Source organism: Centruroides sculpturatus, unplaced genomic scaffold (assembly GCF_000671375.1).
Source record: "Centruroides sculpturatus isolate CEXI.00-Female unplaced genomic scaffold, Cexi_2.0 scaffold1108, whole genome shotgun sequence".
NCBI lineage: Eukaryota > Metazoa > Arthropoda > Arachnida > Scorpiones > Buthidae > Centruroides > Centruroides sculpturatus.
In genome coordinates, this window is record NW_019385232.1 from 156,034 (window position 1) to 177,885 (window position 21,852).

At 30.2% G+C, this 21,852-nt stretch overlaps 1 protein-coding gene across 1 annotated transcript in view; it reads left to right on the forward strand.

The window, feature by feature from the left end:
* LOC111636502 (peptidyl-prolyl cis-trans isomerase G-like) overlaps window positions 1-21,852 on the forward strand; it is a 49,029-nt gene that overhangs the window by 18,130 nt on the left and 9,047 nt on the right. Inside the window, exons 5-14 of the mRNA XM_023381767.1 lie at window positions 83-127; window positions 3,359-3,446; window positions 3,706-3,735; window positions 3,809-3,954; window positions 4,457-4,613; window positions 7,775-7,903; window positions 10,142-10,229; window positions 11,914-12,047; window positions 15,654-15,737; window positions 19,517-19,588. Coding sequence (XP_023237535.1) covers window positions 83-127; window positions 3,359-3,446; window positions 3,706-3,735; window positions 3,809-3,954; window positions 4,457-4,613; window positions 7,775-7,903; window positions 10,142-10,229; window positions 11,914-12,047; window positions 15,654-15,737; window positions 19,517-19,588 — 973 coding nt within the window. The remainder of the gene's footprint in view (window positions 1-82; window positions 128-3,358; window positions 3,447-3,705; window positions 3,736-3,808; window positions 3,955-4,456; window positions 4,614-7,774; window positions 7,904-10,141; window positions 10,230-11,913; window positions 12,048-15,653; window positions 15,738-19,516; window positions 19,589-21,852) is intronic.

Sequence of the window (21,852 nt, forward strand, 5' to 3'; positions counted from 1 at the left end):
CTGCGGGTGAATTTTCACAATTGCCATTGTTTTTGCATGAGATTTGATTTGATGAATTAATTTCCTTAAAATACTTTTCTAGGAAATGGAAGCGGAGGAGAGTCAATATATGGAGGAACCTTTAAAGGTACTATGTAATTTATTTATTTAATCATATACTGTGTAAGCTATATACTATCTATACATTAATAATGCAGATGAATGTATTCACATTTTTCTTATTTTATAATGATTGTTCTATTGAATGCTATTTTTCCTAATGATAAAATTTATTTTATGATAAACATTTAGTCTTCCATTAGTTTCCTGTCAATAAATTTACAGTGGTGCCTTGTGCCAGAGTTTGAATGCAAAACTTGACAAAAAATTTACATAGGAGTTTGAGTGATGTTTCGAAGTTCAAACTGCACGTGCAGTGAAAAAATGTGCTCGAATACAAAAGTTACTATAAATTGTTTAGATTAATCATCTTTGTATGATTATGTTCTGATCACTTATTACTTTTAAAACTTATTTTTCCTTTATTCCTGGGATTTGGCAAGCTGTTGTCACCAAATATAATTTATAAAAATCAAAGACAGAAATAGGACTAGCATAGGTAATAATCAGTGGTTTTTGTCAGCTGATCAACAGTGAAATTTAGTATTCATAGTTAGGTTACTATTGTAGTAGAAAAACAAGGAAATTAGGAAGACTTTATTTTGTTTTTTAACACTATGTAGTTAACACTCAACCACTTGGCATTTTTCATCTTAATTTTTATTCAGTTCAACTGAATAAAAATTAAGATGAAAAATGCCAAGTGGTCGAGTGGTTGCACTACATAGTGTTAAAAAATGGAACAAATAATGACAATTTCAAAATTACTAAGACTTTATTTGTGATATTTATAGATTAGGTAAAGGTTTATGGTAAGGATTGTAAGGAATTGATACAGGATGTTCTTAGGAGGAAAGACATGAGTAGTAGTATATTAATTAATGATACATATAGAATGCTGGAACAAACATTAAGGTAAGGCAGTGTGGTACAAAAAAAAATTAAGGCAGGAATACAAATTTGTTGTAGATCAACTTTAAGTCTCTCCTTTTCATATTACCATTAAATGATACATTGTAGGAATTAATCAGAGAAGAATTGTGGTGTGTTGCTTGCAGATTATATAATTTCATAGATATATGTTATGAACAATTAAGCCAGAACTTCTATGTCAATCAAATCACTTAATGTGTGATTATGTTGATTAAGGGGATAGGAACTAGAAAAGATTAGGAATAAGGAGGAGTTTGAAAAATTTGTAAGGATAAGTTTGAGAATAGATAAGAGAAAGATTAATAAATTCAAATATTTAGGATTCTAAATATTTGCAACAAGCATTCTACTAGCATTAGAAGTAATGTGACAATTCAGATAAATGTACAGTGGTACCTCAGTATATGTCTGCTTTAGAATACATCCTGTTTGGACGAAACAAATTTTGCTCGGTATATGACTTAATTCAATTATACGCACCATCTATGAACAAGTTGCACTATCGGTGTACTACACCAGACTAGACATTCGCGGTGCCACAGTTTATAACTTTGTTAAATTTCTTCTGATTTTAATTTGTAAGTAAAATTTTATTATTTTTATTATTCATGAATTGCAAAAAGGCAAATGAAAAGCAACAGAAAACTAAAAAATGACTAGAATCAAATTAGAACTGAAAAAAGAGATTGTTGAGAAATATGAAGGTGGTATGTGTGTTTGAGATTTAACTGTTGCATACCGTATTCCGAGAACGACAATATTGACAATCGTGAAAAATAAAGACATTATTAAATCTGCAAAATGTTGCAAAAGGGGTTAAATAAATTTCTAAACAGAGATCGAATACATTAGATCATGTTGAGAAATTGCTTTTGCTTTGGATAACTGAAAAAACAGTATGCTGGCGACAGCGTATCAGAAGCAGATATTTGCGAGAAAGCTAAAACGATGCATGTTGATCTCGTGAAAAATCAAGCAGGAACGAGCCAGGAAAGCGAGGTGTTTAAAGCCAGCCATTTTTTTACATGAGAACGGATTAATCATTTTTACATTACTTCTTATGGGGAAGGTTGGTTTCGTATACGTCCTATTCGGTATAAGTCCAAACATCAGGAACGAATTAAGGTCGTATACCGAGGTTCCACTGTAAAATGAAAAAAGTGATGGCAGACTAATGAATTTCTTTGCAATTGAAAAGTTTTGATTAGAATAAAAGTTTTATAGGACAATAGTTTGGCCAGTTATCCTCAAAATTTTAATCTGTTTATCATAAAGGATATATAAATTAGAAAAACTGATAACAGAGTGCTTAGAATAATGAGTGTAATGTTGAAAGATTGTCAGAAATATTTTGACTAGAGATGCTACAGGTGAAAGGGTAAAGATGATAAACTATTGGGAATAGTGTTGGTTGGTGAAGTTAAATTATGAGAACAGAAGAAGTGGAAGTAACAGAGAGCATCAAGAACTTAAATTTAAGATTTGAGAATGATAAAGATAAACTGAAGAAATTTTGAAAACAAGTTGTGGGAAAGTTACATTAAAATTAGTAATAGAGGAAAGAGTTGTTAGTAATAGGATAGTCTAGACCAGAGGTGAACCTATGGCACACGTGCCCAAAGTGGCCCGTTGAAGAAATCATCTGGCATGCAACGAATTATATGATTTCGGTTTATTATCTTTTTCAATCAAGTTCTGTACATTTACTCTAATTACAGCATATTATTTTATTTATTTAAATATAGTTTTTTAAAACTTTTTTTGCCCTGTGCGTACTAAGAGGGCTTTTTTATTTTATTTAGCAAGTCCACAATGGGACAGCCAGGTGGTGAAGAATGGATACCCACCTGAAAATTTTCTGGGGGGTTTTGATTTCGGTTCCACAAGAGCGATAGCTACCACTTTGATTGCTTGGCCATTCGGCCAAATTTAAATATAGTTACTCGAAGTCTAAAACTAATGCGCACACAAACATTTTTAAAGAAAAGTATGCTTACTATGTGGCACGCAGACTCAAAAAGGTTCACCATCCCTGGTCTAGACTGATAAAGCTAACCCTGTCTAGACGGGACAAAGGTTATGAAAAATAGTTATGAAAAAATTTTCAGTGTTTATTACAACAAACAAACATTTCAATAGATTAAGTATGTTTGAAGATCTTGATGATGATGATTGACTTACTTTTTGACAAGTTCAAAATTTTTTAAAAATTTCTCTATCTTTCTCACATAGATGAAAGCTTTCATTAAAAAAAATTGTTGATTTATTATTACAGTTGCAAAAGAATAATTCATAATATTGATAAATACTTCAAAATATATTTCAGATGAAAATTTTGAATTGAAGCATGATCAGCCGTATTTACTGTCGATGGCCAACAGAGGAAAAGATACCAATGGATCACAGTTTTTCATGTGAGTAAACTTGGGGTGGGAAAATAAAAAATAGAAAAATATTTATAAAGAAAAAGACATTTAAGATAAGGTCATTAGTTTTAATTGGGAGAAGTAAATGTCAAGTAATAGGATGAGAAAAAGATATAGAATTTAAATATTAGAATAGCGATAGGCTTAAAGGGCTGAGTGTATAAATCTGTTGTAAACAGAGTCTTACAGTGCTACATGAATCCCCGTAAAGAGGGAAGTGATCTGACGTGCCCTGTTCTCGTTGCAGTACAACCCAGCCGGCACCTCATCTCGACGGGTAAGAGAACATTTCTTAATCACAATTGTATTGGCAAAATCAAACAAATTAAACACGCACGATGGTATTTTAGAGTCCACGTCGTCTTTGGACGTGTAATATCGGGACAAGAAGTAGTATCGGAAATAGAAAACCAGAAGACGGATCAGTCGAGTCGCCCCTACGTTGACGTCAAAATAGGGAACTGTGGAGAATTGGTTCTGAAACTCAAACCTAAAGGTATTTAAATATTACTATTATTTTGATTTCCTTTGTTTTTAATGTTTATGATTTAGTATACAGTGGATGCTGCTTATTGGGAAAACATTAGAACCAAATCAAAATGATTATAATAATTGATGTATTATTAATAAAGGATTCTATAAATGCTTAAAATAACAAAAATGTTTAATATATGTGGCAGAAGTGCCTTTTAATAGTAAGCATTAATTCTCAAAGAAAACAATTTTAAAAATAAACATAATTCTCAAATCTATTTTACAATAAGTCATAAGTAAATGAATACGAGCAGTAGAATTAAATTAATGATGGATGTCAGTAATCAGTCCAACCAATTAACTTTTAGAGCTTTAAATTGGTGATGAGTCAGATGTTGACATTTGTTGTCTTAATTTTGCTAACTGTTAGCCTTAGCATTGTTTGTTGTATTTATTTTTTTATTTTGTTTAGAAGTTTTATTAAATGCAAAAATTTTAAATAATTTATGGTATCAAAATTGTAGATAAAAAACGAAAAAAAGAAGAGTCGGGTTCGGCATCATCCAACAGTGACACTGACGATACGTCGGACGATAAATCAAAAAAGAAGAGAAAGAAGAAGAAAAAGCATAAGAAGCATTCCAAAAAGCATAAAAAAGAGAAGAAACATCAAGAGAAGAGGTAGATTTTATTTAAGTATTGAAACTTAGTTTTTAAATGTTGTAGATGACAGGCATTTTAAATGGGATAACTTAGGGATTAAATATAAATGAAAGTGATTATTAGTATAATGGCTATATGATCTATTCCTTTTACTACATATAAAACTGAGATTGCTTATTATCATTATGTTTATATATTAATGGGTTTCTTTTTGTATTATTTTCATGGTGGGATGTGTATTGTAAGTTGTGGTTGACTTTACCTAATTATTCAACATAAATTTGAACATATTTCCAGTTTTGATTTAGTTATTTCAATATAGTTATTATTCCAATTATAAAATAATAATGAAATATGTTGTATGAAATACTTCATTTTTTGTATATTGCAGAAAAAGATGAATGTGATATTTCAGTTTACTGGCTTTGTCTTTCAATAGAAATTTAAAAATTCTACACTGTTATAAATGTAAATGTATAATTTTCTTACAGATAAGGTACAATTTGTAATTAATATGCATATAGACATTCATATTAGTGTATAAACTGTCACAGAATTGCTAAAAAAACAATTATGCTTATATCTTGTAAACATACTTAAGATATAAGATGATACAGGGTGTTCAAAAAGTTGTGTAGTGAGAAATTTGTAATGACATTTAACCTATTTGATGTTGAAATTTTTATTTGTTGCCTGTGATGCCATGTTGAAGTTTTGCTGATGTTGAGCCTAAAAAAAATTTTTTTTAATAATAATTGTGTTTACTATATCATAAAAAAATTATTTTTTTATGTTTCACAAACAAAATAAGAGTCGGGTTGTTTGGGAGTGCAGCCCTAAGCAGGTGGTAAACTCCACTTAAGACTAAATACGGCCGTGAGACCGATAGCAAACAAGTACCGTGAGGGAAAGTTGAAAAGAACTTTGAAGAGAGAGTTCAAGAGTACAAAATAAGTTCATTTTAATATAAAAATTGTGACGCATAGCGACATCTAGTATCAAAAACATTCCGATGTAAATATGAAAATATTCAGGATCGCCATGCAGGTCAATGAGGTCAACATGAATATTTTCGGGAACAATGTAGGACAGGTTAAAGTTAGGCTATAGCATCAAATACCAGGCCTGTAAGTTGTATGTGCCTCATTTCCACTTTTCAGTAGGTGGCATCACTCCTTGCTTACAGACATTTTGGGTTTTGGGAGACTTCTTTGCTGATTGCATTATCTCTGGTGGAATTTGACTCACTAGGTCTCTGAGCCTTGCTTTCTCAGATTTTGGGGACTCTGGGAGACATTTTTATCATTTGACATAGGATAAACTGCAATATTGTATGTAAAACTTCACTTCAACTTTTTCCACTGCACAATAATTTTTTGATCACCTTGTATTATTTCCAATAGAAAAATGCTCATTCTAAATTTCTGTCTATGAAAATAAGGTTAGAAAGACAGCTAGATTTCATTTTACATAAGCTTACAAACTCTTTTTTTACACTTATTTATTTGGGTATTTTTATTTTAACAGTCCTCTTAAGTTTTAACTGTTGGCTAGTGTTAGTGTAATTAAGTTTAAAGAAGTGATTGTAAATGACTTGTGTTATTTATGTGAACATTTAAAAAGTATATTACATTGCTTGTTTCTGTTACATGCTTTGCTGAAGACAGGAAATTTTAATGCTATCAGTATTAAAGATGGGCATGAAATGATATCAATTATATATATATTTTTTCTTACTGTGTGTTTTTTCAATAAATAAATTATTTGGTTTTATTAGTGAAATGTAAGTATAACTGAATCTGTATAATTAATATGATAATTAGTGCTTATTTAATGTTATAAATTAACATTTCAAAGTGGGAATGTATTGAAAATACTTCCTGTTTAATGTCAATGTTAACTCCAAAATTCAATAAAATAAATGCAATTATCAAGAAAAAACTTTTTCCTTCTACAAATAACAAATAGTTTAATTCTTATAATACTTAACCAAAAACTGTTGGGTTGTTTGGAAAGTAAGTTCGTTTTTTTTACCACTAGACAGATTAGTGGTATTTTTTCTGCCATTTTCGTTCTAAACCGTATTATCATTATATATTTTGACAGCTAGCATTTTATGGCTTATTTGTAAAAAATTTTGTTTGATTTCGTGCAGTTGTTTTTTTGTGTCCCATCAAATATGGAAGATTGAAAGCAGCATCTTCGGCATATTTTGCTTTTTTATTACCAAAAAAATAAAAATGCCATTCAAGCAAGAAAAAAATCGTGTAACATGTATGGTGATGTGTTGACAGAACGACAGTGCCAAAACTGGTTTACAAAATTTCGTTCTCGCAATTTCAGTATTGAAGATGCGCCACGTTATGGATGGCCAATTGAAAACAAAATAAAAGTACCGATTGAAGCAAACTGCGGAATAACAACACGTGAAATCACTAAGAGATTAAATTTGTCAAATTGAACTGTTTATGAGTACTTGAAACAAATTGGTTTCGTTTCAAAGCTCAATATATGAATTCCACGAGTTCTTAAAGAGAAATGCTCTATTTGGTGGGATATTAAGGAAATTTTTTTTTTGGAGCTTTTACCAGAAAATTTAACAATTGATTTGAAAGTTACTGCATTGGAGTAAACAAATTGCATAATATCATCAAACAGAAAAAGCCAGCCATAATTGATAAAAAAAAAAAAACAGCTGTAGTGTTTTACCACAATAATGTCAAATTTCACACAAGTTTGGTAACTCGTCAGAAACTGTTATAACTTAGATGGGACGTGCTATCACACCAACCGTATTCGCCAGATCGAGCACACTCAGATTATTACTTGTTCCGATCTGTACAATTTTTTTTAACTGTAAGACATTTACTTGAAATGACAATGTCAAAAATCACTTGGATCGGTTTTTTGTAAGCAACGATCAAAACTTTTATGAATGTGAAATCGTGCTACTACCAGAAACAATGACAACAGGTATTTGACCAAAATGGTCAACATATAATTCAATAAAATATTTATTTATCATAAGAATATTGTGTTTTTTTCCACAGAAAAAAAAACAAACTTACTTTCCGAACAACCCAATAGTATTTATAAATAAGTATATGTGACAAGTGAATAATTTTAGATATTGAAATAAAATTTAGAATGTAATTTTTGATGATTTTTGAATATAATAGCATTAAGGAAAATGAGAAAAAAGATACAGTAGACACAGAATGCAGCATTTGTCCTGAAGAAATTCCAGAGGTACCTGCTAATAGTTTCCTTTTAAGAAGGTCTCCTCCGATAGGTGACGGTGATAGACGGTATGTATGCAAGTGTGTGCTTTCTTAAATGAAATTATAGTGGGATGTGATAGATAAAAATGAAAGTCACAAATTTTTTTTAATAGGAAGATTATAGTAGAAAAATACAAAATTATTTTCTTTAACAATAATATGTTCGTAATATATTAGAAACATTAATTGTGTCGAATAAGTTTACAAAGTTAATTTATGAAGCTGTGTTAAATTCAAGTGGTCTCCATTTTTTTTTTGTTGTAATGTGTTTCTAGAAATATACAGGGTGTTGCAAAAAGTGTTCTTGGAAATGGGTGATAGAATTTGTCAAGATAAGCAAAAAATGTATAGTAATACATTTGCAAATTTGTAATAGTTGCCAAAATATTCAAGGTTAAAGTTTTGTCAAATGGTGCTAGAATGGGCAGACATTGCAGACCTGCCAATTGTTGAACCTGTGACTGAAAAAGGAACAGATTGAAAAGCAATCACAAAAAGCTTTCCATTATGGTTTTTTTCACCCTCTAAACTGATCACTGTGATTCTAAAATAACCTGGAAATATCTTTTTACTGAAAGTTTTGTGCAAAATAAAGTGGGAACTACTGTATTTTTTCTTGTTTTAAAATGGCGTTCAATTTAATAAATGTTTATCTTTAACATTATAGTTTAAATAGCAATAACTATAGCATAGTTCTTGAAAAAAAATGTGGGTTCAAATTTGCAACTGTAACCACAAATATTTTGGTAACTATCACAAATTTTGTGAATATGTTACTCTATGTGTTTTGCTTATCTCAACAAGGCCTATCACTCATTTCCAGGAAGAATACTTTTTTGCAACACCCTGTGTATAAAATCAAAGAATAAAGGCATATTGTTTCTTTATAGATTTTTTTGAATGTAACTCAAGTTACATTCAAAGACATTTAAAAAGAAAAATTATAGTCTTTTATTAAGATAAATAAAGTTTGTTTTTTTACAGGGAATAAGTTACAATGCATAAAACATCATTTAAAATGTTAAAACTGTAGATTGTGTGAAATAGAAGACAAATAGCAAAAATTGTCACCTTGGAATAACTAGTAATACTTGTTTATCAGCCAAAAGTGTACAAATTTAGTGTGACATATAAAAGAGCAAGTGGTCTGAAGTCTCAGATCGTCTGTAATCGTCATTCATGTTTGTGTAATAAGCTGATGCCAACTTATCAGATTGATTTGTGCAGTACATTCAAATATTTATACACTAGCAGATATTGATTCTTAGGACCCTATAAAATGCTATTGTAAAGTATAGTCAATTTTTATTCTGATATTGTAGCTAAAGTTAAATATAAACAAAATAAAAAAACAGTACAAACAAAGGGACATGTATAAATGGAAAGAATATAATGTTACAAGATTTTGGATTTCAAGAAATTACAAGAATGAACTGTCCAAGTATTAATTCTTGGACAGTTCATTCAAATAGTAAATAATTCTTAAGGTTATTTTTAAATTTAAAAGTATCATAATACTTTAGATCATGGGAGGTGAATTTACAGCATGTACACCCAAAGTGGCATTCCAGAAGAATTGGTGCACAAAATATTATATTTTGTTTGTCTTTTGACTATTGATTCCTCTTTGTGTTCAGTAGATTACACCAATATAATAAGTCTTCTTACTATAAGGAAGTCCTAGTAGACAATAATAATTCAAAAATTCCTGGGATTCTTTGTCTGGATTTGATTCTGGTCTCCCGGAACGGTAGGCTGACATTTTTATCTTCTCGGCCATCCGGCCATCTTGTTTTGATGACGATAAGTGTTTTTAATGAATTATTTAAGAAAAGTAACTTAAAATTCATACTAAAATATATTCTCAATACATTATAGCATGCCAAACAATTATCAGATTAGATCAGGCTATATTACTGCTGCTATTAATAATTGAAATGCTAAGCAGTTTGGCCTAGAGGTAGGCATTAGGTGCCATCTCTTATTAAATTTAATAATTATAATTAATTTACCTGGACCGCTGTCCAATTTTTGCTTAATAATAGCAATAATATGGCCCAGTCTAATCCAGCAGTCATTTGGCTTTATAGACTATCAGGCTTAGAGTGCTTATATTCATTATAGCGTGCATTGTATTAAAAACAGAATGCTTCAAAATTGAAGTACTTAGTTTTTAGTAAATGAAGTTAGAGTCTAATCATATTCCACTATAAATCTAGTATTAATAATTGTTATTAATAACAATAAATTTTTTATTTTATGCAGAAGTAATTTTAGGTCTGATTCGTTTACTTACACGCGACGACCAACAATTTCAAGATCTGGAAGGAAGATTAAAGGGAGAGGATTTATGGTATAATTTATTCAATTTTAACAATATATTTTGTAAATGTAGATTTTATATTTTAAAGACTTCAAAAAGTAGAAGTAAAGATCAAAATAGTTTGTGTACTTTGAATACTTTTTGGATACAAATGACAAAAATGTAGTGATTTGAAGTTTAAGGCTAAAAGCACCTGTTTAAGCTCTCAATTTTTATGTGGTTAGTTTGCTATTTTGCATGTTTGTTTCCCCTTCTTTTATTCCTTGTGGAAACTGATGAATTTTTTCCTTATGTATTGTGGGTTTGGCCAGGCCCATGATGGTGGTGGCCTAATGTCGAGATGAGACTCGACATTTGAAAGAGATTGCCCATGAAAATTTTCTGTGGTCCTTCTTCATGTACACCGAAACCTTAACCATGTTGGTCATGTGGCCATTTTGATTATTTGGTTTATAAATAGTTTTTAAGTTTTTATGGTTTACTTTTTATCAAAATTAATGAATAAAATAAGAGATTTGGGACTTACAGAGAGAATATTAATTTGGATAAAATAAATATGTTATTTGTAATGGCCATATTGAGAGATCATGCTGTTTCCAAGATTTCCAATTGACTTTCACTAGCATCAAAACTTTATTTATTTGAAGTTTGTTATCTAATGTTCATCCAACTCTTGAAATTACTTACAAAGAACTGGACTTGTTGGTTGCCAAAATTACAGTTCTTTTCTGACTTGGATTCTGGTTGCAAAAGTGTTGATATTTTCCTCTGACATTTGAGACAGTTGCTAGAACTGATATTGATCAAATACCATATTAACTGATGGCGAGAAGTATGCACCCAAAGCTGCAGTTGTCTCATTATAGTTTGTCCTGGGGTTAACTAGTCCTCCCACTGTCAGGAAGTGCCTCTCCTTCTGAATTATACATTTGACTAGATGTGGTTAGGTTTAAGGCAGTTGGGCACCGTTCAAGACACCTCTTCCAACGATCAAGTGTGATGTGACTTATGGTCCTGGTGGATCAAAGACTGGTAACTTTGAAGGGTTTCCAAATCGAAGATGCATTAATATATTATTTGATTTTTACCTCTTTGCCAATTTTATAATCGAAAGGAGATTCAGATGACACAAAGACAAGTTCGTAATTAGAAACACTTTATTTTTGTTCTTTACAGTCACAGATGGGTAAATGACAAGATAGTGAAAAGGTTGTTTTCCTGTTCACTAGTGGAGTATTAATTGCTAACACTTATGTTCAGACACAACAGTTATTATTAACAAATGTTTTTATCTTAAAAAGTATTAAAATAAAGGTCAATTTTTTATTTTCTTTATTATATCTTTTGAGTCCTTTATTAATGCAGTGTCAATACTTAAAGTAACAAAAGTGTTTTTATAATCACAACATTCCATTATTTTGCTGTAGTTGTAGTACATTTGAATTTTCTTTTTAATGATAGACTTTTGTAAATGTGTACACAATTAACAAGCACAGAAATTTTTTGTTAGTAAATGATATGAAAGTCCATATATTTGCTCTTTTTTTATAAAGATAAAGATTAAAAATAGCAGAATTTTTAAATCTTTTGAGTCTAATTTATGAAAAAGGTTTGGATAAAAACTTGTAAATCATTGATAAGCTTTAAGTTTGTCTATATTTAAAATAATTTTCTATAATTTAGTAACGAAATATGATTTTTTTAAATGTATTAGAGATACAGAACTCCATCACCTTCCGGAACACGATCAGGTAGTGAAACCCCACCCCATTGGAGACAGGCGCAGTCCAGAGTTCGTCCTTTGAAAGATATAGTTCCCACTCATGGAATTCAAGATGAAGAATCTAGGTATGTAAAATATTATGCAATTTTATGTTAACCATCAAAGTAAAAACTACTTTCATATTATCGTAATTGTAAATACTGTTTAAGATAAGCAACTGACTTTTAATTGAAATTTAATTAAAGAATATTAAAAAAATGTAATTATTTTATGCTGATCATAACAATGTATAACATAGAAATATTTTCTAAACAAACTGCTGATTTACCGTATTTATTTGCATATAAAACAACCTCGCATATAGGACGAGGTGTGACTTTATTAATACAATTCTAATTTTATTTTGTTAATCACAAATAAAATATTATCAAATGCACACATTGTTTCAAAAATTACTGGCATTTTAAACTTTAAGGAAAAATCTTGTAAAATTGACAACAATTTTTGTTCTTGTGAAGCTGGACAATCTGGAATCTTTTTTGCCAATTCTTAACAGTCGAATCCACTCTCTGTTGATTACACTTATGAATTTCTTCGAATTCTGATTTTTGAATAATTATCTGTTTTCATGTGGGAATGGATTAAAACTTATATTGGGCTCCAGTGTGATTTTGGAATTTCAAATTAGAATTCAATTCAAAAGCTTTGCTTTTCCTATTGCTATTCAACTATACTCCTGACAATACACAAGAACGATTAAAAACAAAACTATTTTATCTGGGCTGTTTCAAACACCAGAGGGTGAGCATCCGGTAAAAATGCGAACACACGGTTCACAAATTATTGCAAAAACACAAAGAATCCTTCGCTCACACGTATAGGATGACCTAGGTTTTTGAAGCAATGAAAAATGAATAAAACCCTCATCTTATATGCAAGTAAATATGGTAATCGGTTTGTATATTATGAATGAGAGATTGCTCCATTTATGTATGAAAGATTAAAACATAGTTTCATCCCATCTGTGGCTCTTCAAATAAAAGTATGGTTATTGAACTATAATAGTACAGGGTGATTTCAGAAAGTTTACTTGGAAGGAGTAGGCTTGGTAATGCCAGTGAAGAGTTTCAAATGCTGTCTCCTAAATCTGTGGTATATAAGTGTTTGAAATGTGTTTTCTAGTAATGTGTAACAAAATTCGGGTGTTTTGTGAAACATGGCTGGCACGTGCTGCCAAGTCTGCTACTTGCAAGTAAAGTATTTGTTAGAACTAATTCTTTTTATTCTTTTATGCAATGTAGTTGTGCATCTATCAAATATTAATATTGCTCAAAATATTAAAGAAAGTATAGAAAAATTTTTTGCTGTGTTTTTAACCAAGAATGTTTCATATATGAGAAATCAAGCAATTGAAGAAATAATGCATGGACCATGTAAAACTTAACAATTTTGCAGATGTTGACTGCATAAATTACTAGCTTTATAACTTAAAAAATTGTGAGAATTTTTCAAATAAATGCATTTGTCATTATTCCTGAATAACAATGTTACAAAATGTACAGAAATTTTACAATTTAAACAGTTTTTCATTATCAAAATTAATTTTTATATTTTTATCATGGAGAGTTGTGTGTGACAATGCAATGCATAAAAAGTCATATTGTCACATGCAATGTAGCACTTGCATTTGAAATGAGGTGGACTCATTTTTATTGTGCAGTGATGATGAAATAACAGGGAATGTAAGGAATGGTATTTCTGTTAAAATAAATTTATTTTAAATTGCTAAGTTGTATTCGTTCAAAGCAACTGTTACAAGTGTAATGCTCGTGTTTTTCCAGCAATGGTTACCGTATAGAAATGGTTGCATAGCATCTCTCACATGCCAGCATTCTTTCCTTGAAAAGTTAGGAGAACAGATTTTTTTACAAAATTTTAAATATAAGGAACATTGAAAAATGTGAGTTAGGGCATTTTAGATACCATGCAACTCCCAAGGATTAAAAAATAAACTCAAGCCAGAGACAATTAGCAGAACAACTTAATATAAATAAAACTTGTGTGCGATATAATTTAAAAAAAATTTTGAGGGACTAATTCAACAAAAAAAAAAAAAATTGGAAAAGAAAAGACACACAAGACCAACTAGGCTAATCAAGATGATAAGAAACAGAGCATTGCAGCGGGAATAATCAAAATGGTGATGCATCTGATCAGTTACAGAAATGGGGGAAATACTTCTAAAAGAACTGTATGCAGACATCTTTATTCTACAAGATGTATATTCAGAAAAGCTAAAACAAAACTATATATTACCCTCATCACAAGGCAGGAAATGCCTGAAGTGGACAAGAAACCATAAACTGTGGAGTATAGATGACTGGAAATGGATATAACTTATTCTCAGGCAAAAGCAGAGTATGTATTTGATTTGGTTATAATATCAAGCAAAAACCAGATGAAAATTTAAAAAACAATGCCAAAAGTTTGCAGTTAAATTTCCTCGAGGAGTGATGATGTGAGCTGCTTGGAAAGTTTTGTAGCAGGCAGCACCTATGTTTGAATGAAACTATGAACATTGATAATTATGTTCGTGTTCTCGAGCATAAGTTATTACCAACTATTGAAGAATCCTTTGGAGATAATCATTGTATTCTTTAACAGGATAATGCAACCTGCCACAAATCAAAAAATCAGTTTAGTGATTAGAGGATTATAAAATTCCTGTATTCAAACGTCTTGTTATTGGTCCCGACAGGAGCATCATTGAGTCGTCACTGTGGAGAATTCTGAAAGAAAAAAGTGAAGAAGAAAGCAAAGACAGTGATTGAACTGAAGGAAGCCATTGTGCCAAGCTATGTATTAAACATAATAACCAATATTTGTTTAAATGAAGCATGTGTGTTTGAAAGCAATTCTTCTGAGAGTGAGGTGGTCTAATACCTATTATTGGTTGTATTAAGTTACAATGAAAATAAGTACTTATTAAAATGCTTTTATAAATTATTATAAATTAATAAAATCAATTTAATTTAATTTTTTTTTTTTAAGATGAAGGATTCCATACAAACCTTATGGTTCTTGGAGGATTTGGCTAAATCTTTTGATCAGGACCACTAGAAATACAAAATATCAAAAGTCTTCATAAGCACACAGTAAAAAATGTGGACAGTTTTTTAGTTATAAATGTCTAAGACTCAAAATCAGGGTAATTTGCAAGTGTTGTGATGCCCTAAATTTTTTTGTTTTGAAGTATGTAATATGTTTTCAAATGTTATTACTGTTTGATAAATTATCTGCATTTATTATGCAGTACATGTGAGTTTGATTTTCATGTCATTTAGATTCATATCTTTCTTATAGTTAGTGTGCATATCTGTGGTGCATGAGTATCATTCTTGCATGAAACTTGCTGTGCCAAGACTTGATAACAGTTGAAAAGCAACTCTGTTGGAACATACTAGTTTATATTTTGAAACAAAAAAGATTTAGGGTTTTACAACACATGTACGAATCATGCTCTTTTTGCATCTTAAATGATCAATAACTGAAAAATTGTCCATTTTTGACTTTTTTGTCTGTGAGGACTTTTGAGCAGGACCACTTTAACTACAAAATATCAAAGATTTGGCTGAATCCTACATGACCCATTTCCCATAAGGTTTGTGCAGAGTTGTTTATGACTTCTTTTGTTTTGCATTTATTTCAAGCTAGTTTTTTTTCTTTTCCAGATCTCCGACTCCAGTTGATCAAGAAGCAGAAGAAAATAATCAAGTTGAAACTTTAAAATCTTATGTTAGAGAAAAACAACATGGGTAATTAATTATTTTTATTATTTAATTTAAAGCCCATTAGCTTCTAGAATAGGAACATTGTCAAAGTTATCTAATTATTCATTGAATCAATTCATTTAGTCAACATTTCCATTCAAAAAGTAATGATTAATGTTACATAGTTCTTGTGTAAATAAGTGAACACTTAGTATTACTTTCAAAATTGTTATTTTTGATACTTAAATTAACATCATGTACACAAACTCATGCAAACACACACAACATACACACATGCACAAAATAAATGCTTCTGCATATAATAATATGTCATAATAATAGAAATATTAGTAACTTAGTTAATTAAATAGCTTAGAAAAATGTACTGAATAGAAATTGTTGCATATGCAAACTAGAAAAGCATTGTTAAATGTTATAAAAATTGATGGTAGATGTATTTATAATTTTTATACAGTTAACTGTCTATAAAAAATGTTATCACCTGAAGATTTACCATGTTAATAGAATTGTAACACAAAGAAAGATACAAAGTAATGAAATAAAATATATTGTGTGTAATCTACCATATAAAACATGCAAATGATTAGAAATAGAGGAAAACATTATATTTAGTAATATTCAATTATAGCTTCAAGCATGGCAACAAATCAGAGAGGACCTGAAGCTGTTTCTTGTATCTTGTACTATGCTGCATCTGTTCAGACTTAAATCTTGTTTGCAGTAAATGCTGGTGTGGCTTGACGAGCAAGTTTCCAAAGTGGTGGTTGCACAGCAGTTTTCGGCCATACAGACAACTGCAACTACAAGTTGCACGAGTGGATTGGTGGTCACATGCTTGAGACATAGCCATAATATAATAACCAATAAAATTCTAGTAAGGGTCAATAGTATAGGTTGTTACGATATAATAAACAATTTTCCATGTTTGCCAAAAGATCTTTCAATTGTTTCAATCCTTTCCATCCTTTCCATAGTGGAACTGTTCAGTGCTGGCAGTGGATTAGAATTATATGTTGAAGTTAAATCAATAGATTTCAAATTGGTCAGAATCAACATCAGTTGATCTCACTTTGAATGAAGACATCTAACATTAGCATAGAGAAAGTTTAAACTTTTAACATCATGGTTTTTAAAATTAAGATCTCTTCCATCATACAAGAATTCCAAGATATCTGCTGTAATGATTCTGATTACTGGAGCATTCATGTTTTAAGTAAATTATACCATTCCAAGTCCAAGTGGAAGAAGTTTTCTTTTGTTTTCTTTTTTTCAGGGCTGTGAGTCAGGAGCTTAGTCCATTGACTGGCACTTAGAATTTTAGAAAGTCTGACTCCAACTCTAACACCTCCTACATCTGAATAATAATTTAATATATTCTTTGATTATATTAACCCAGAATGGTATTTCATCACTAACAAGTGAATCATCAGGTATTCCTATCAAAACTAAACATTGACATGCAATGTGTTCCACCTGTGGTTATAATAAAGTATTCAAAAACACTAGATCTAATCCATGTCGTCTTAACCATTTTGTATGAATTTTTTGACAATAAAAATTTAGAATTAGCTAAAACAAAATGTAAATTTCTCAAAAGAAAATTAACAGTAAATGATATGCAAAGAAAGATCTTACATTACGGGAGGCTTCTATAATGCAAGATAGAAGATTAGTATGAAATACAGTACACAATAAAAAACAGAAGTTGAAGTTTCAAATTGCAGCCATTTATGGGCTGCAATTTGAAAAAAATTGTAGACCTATAAATTCCCACTGTCTGTGTCCCCTTAATCTTGAGAAAGGAGTGAGTTAGATGAAAATCAAGACTAGATGTGGAAAGATTAGGGGCAGGAGGCCCTGATTAACTATATACAAACTTCTGGTTTGTACCGGAAGTTACATTCTTTCAATTCAAAAATATTCCCCTAACAGGAGTTAGATGATAGATGACTCTATTGCTAACAGGAAAAGTATGATTTATAGGGGCAAGACATTACTAATTTCAGGTGGAGAACATATAAATAAATTAAAAATATGATTAAAAATTGCAGTTTGGCATTCTGGTGATGTCACAATAAAATAATTGATAGTTATCAACTCTGATTCCTCTAATAACAGATGTTCTTATGACTCCAACTTCACAACCCTGGTTTTTTCAATAGTCTAGACATATACAAGGTTCCTATGCACCTGGAAAGTTAGGGAAAGTCAAGGATTTTCATTAGTGTTTGGAAAAAGTCATGGAAAGTCAGGAAATTTGTTTCCTTGGTTGCCTTGTTGATTTTTTTTTGCTGACAGTTAGTATGGCTGACCAAGTATAGCTGTCTGCAGGCAGCAAGAAGTATTGTGGTACAGTGCAACTTATGAAAAGGCGGTGCAGAATATTTTCAGGATGCAAAATTTCACCCAAACATATACAAAATTTCCTCAAAATTATAGCACACAAAATATACAAACATATCAATTGTTGTTGTTAAATTTTAAAATACTTCGTTTTTAAAACAGCTGTATTAATTATGCAGTATTATAAGTTGGGGGGAAAATCTAATACTCTTAATAATCTAACATTGATAAAAAAAATTTTGAAATATTTTAACATTATCTCACAATTTACACTTTCAATTTGAGGGTAGGTGTTAATGAACTGATGAAAAAAAAACGATAAGAACCAAAAATAATAAATAACTTAATTCAAATGGTATTATTTATCACTTTTCATTTTAATAATTTTGATCACAACAAAACAATTTTTGATTTCTGAAACTTTTTTCCCAGTTTATTAATATTATATAAAGTTTGGAAAATTTATTAAGGGACAGATTTAATAAATTTATATTTTTGTACATGGATTATACAGAATTTTTTAATAAAAATTAATGGCACTTTTCTGTTTTTGAAAGTTGTGAAGTTTTACAGCTATGATGTTAATAAAAGGATAAATAATTTTTATTTAATAAAACAGTTTTATGTAGATAAGACATGCTGTAATTCTGTGTTTCTTATTTTATTCTTAATTTTACTAATTCATTTATTATAAAAAATATATAACTGCTAATTAGAAAAAATAACCAGATAAAGAATTTGAGAAGCAATAGTATATGTGCATAGTAAGTCAAGTGATATTTTATTTTGTTAATGTGCCATACCGTAAGGGACATGGGAGTCAGGGAGAGTCATGGAATTTAAAACAAAAATTTGAGTTAGGAACCTTGCATATAAAATATTTCTCTATAATACATCATGAAATTTGTTATTTAAATAAATATTATATTTTTCATTAATAATACCATAAATATCTGTTGTAAGATTAATTTTTTGACATTTCACTGTTTGCATTAATTAAAGAGTTTAGTTCATCTGCTATAACATTCAGTCATTCATTATTTATAGTGTGACTTGCTAAGTTTGGAGTTTCATTAGAATTTGATAAGAGTTTTCATATTGAATTTTAACTGATGCTTTTTATTAGCATTAGCATTTATAGGAATAGAAATCACAGTATGCCTTATTCTTACAGCTCTGCCTTGATTTTTTTCAATAATTTACTATAGCTTGTAAGAAATCCACACAGTCAAGATGGAGTTTCTTCTCATAAGAACAATAAGATAACTCATTTTCAGATATATTAACTCATGGTGACTGCACAAAATAGGCACTATCACTAAATGCCATCTTATGGCATGTTGAAAGAAATAAATGCAATTGAGAAAAAGCTTACTTATAGAAATAATAGAATTAATACAAAATATTGTCCAGTTGGAAGTGTTTCTTTTTTATTTTGATTATTTATTTATTTATTCCAGAGATAGTGAAGAAAAAAATGAAAGAACTAATGGAAGATACAACTGGAAGGACAATTTTAGAAGAAAGAGCAGGTACAGTTTTTATACAATACTTTTAAATTTATATTTTTTTGTTTAACTGTTATTTATTCTTACTAGTAATTGCTAAGTCTAGTCTTATCATAAGGCTCAGTAGAGGCAAGTGAGCGAGCAAATTAACGGCTTAACAAAGCAAACCTTACTATACTAGAATTAGAACACCTTGTTTATCTGAATTCACATTTTTAACAACTAAAGATAAATATGTCATCTGGACAAAATATAATTATCGTCATCATCTGCTAATTTTTTTTTACCTACGTATCCAATTTCATTCAGTTCTGTCCATTCATTCCCAAGATATTGATTTTTTTATTGATATTTTTCATTTCACTTAAAAGTTCTTTTCTTATTCGGTCATAAAAGTTATGTTTTGCAAAATGTCCGTGAGAGGTGCACTGATCATTATGTGCATCATTTTAATTTAGTTTTTTTTAAATAACAGAATTTTAAATTTATTTAAATTATATTAGTCTATATTAATGTAATCTTCAAACTGGATTAGAGATGGGAAAAATTCATTTCCAGTTCTGGAACCGAGATCCAAGTGAGAAATTGTTCCGACAGAATGGTTTGTCAGAACTGCTTAGTCTGTTGTACTAGAATGTTTCACAGTATCATTATGTTCTGTCACAATTGCTGTTGGATTCAACAGTTTCTCATTGGTTTTATAAATGTATATAAGAATATTTGTCTCTCTCTGTTCTCATCTTTTTGGTTGATCTTCACCAAATTTTTCTTGTTTATTATCTGGGACACTGAGAAAAATATAGAATACCATTAATTAAACCTGGACACCCCACTCCTTCCCCTTATTGACTTCTAAACATTTTGCCCATTCTGTACCAAATGTTTTTATACTCATTCTCTGAGACTCTGAGGAAAATATAGACTTCCATGAAATCTGAATGCTCCACTTTCTTTCCGATTTGATCTCCTTGACACTTTGTGACAAATATAACAATAGTAGGCTAAAATAATGAAACTTGTAATATAGTTGAAATTTTAATGTTTGTCCTTCTTACTTTTTGGCCAAGTAATGCCACACATATCTGTTAGTTTACTAATAAAAACAAATAATTATGAGCTCTAATTTTAAAAATTTATACTTTTATATCTTTATAAATTTAAAATACTCAAAACTAATTTCTTTATTCCTTAAAAGTCGTGGAACATTGTCAATTAGATTTGTGTTCAAATCAAGGTAAAGAGTCCACTGTTCCATAAAATTACAAAATGAAGAATGTTTTGGTAGTTCCAGAACTGTTTTAAATGCCTCAAACTTTGATGTGGAACTGTTTCTAGTAATTTAGAGTCTGAAGTGGTTCTGACGAACTATCTGCCTCTAACTCTGGATTGTTTGAAATTAGGAGGTACCACTGCATAATTATCCTTTATTGGATATGTATTTGAATTTTGAAAAAATTTGATGAGATTGATTTCATTATTCCAGTTTTATTAAATTATGGATCATCTATTTACTGACCTGTCAGTTAGTGATAAAACATTATGCATGAGGGGTTGTCCATAAATGGCATCCACACCAAAAGAGGAGAGCGGGTTGATACTCGCTGGACAAAGTCAGATGAGAGGAGGGGAGGGGTTGAGCTTTGGTGGACATCTGTTTATTTCATTAAATTGAATATAGTTTATGAATTTTATTATATTTATTTCAAAGTTTCTTGTATGTTTCGTTTCTACTTTGGTATATATCATTTGTAAGGTGATAAAGGGTTAAGGGGATCAAGTTTTGTTGGGAGAGCATTATGGGGAAACTTGAACAAACTGAGACGAGAGAGAGGGAAAGTAAAAATTTTGAGAAAAATGCAGATGTAATATATGGGCAGCCTTAATGGAAAACTAGAGGATTTGTACATGACTTATTTTGCCCATATTCTACAATATTGTACTTATTACAGTAGAACCTCCATTATCCGGATTTTCGATTATCCGGATTGTTCAAAATAAACAAAAATTTTACGAATTTGATGATTTGCAATTGACGAATTACGACACTGTTTATGTACGTGACGGAATGCATAACTTTTTTGTTTCAACAACGTCTCACCCATCACAGTGGTTGTAAACTCTTAAATATATTTTACGTAGTAATAAAAATATAACTTGACATACGTATTTATAAATAATTTATATTCAAATTACATCATTTCTATGACCAAGGGCGGCGTAAGGCATAGACGACGTGGGCCACCGCCTATGCCTCGCGGTCCGAAGGGCCTCGCGCCTCGAAGGTTTAT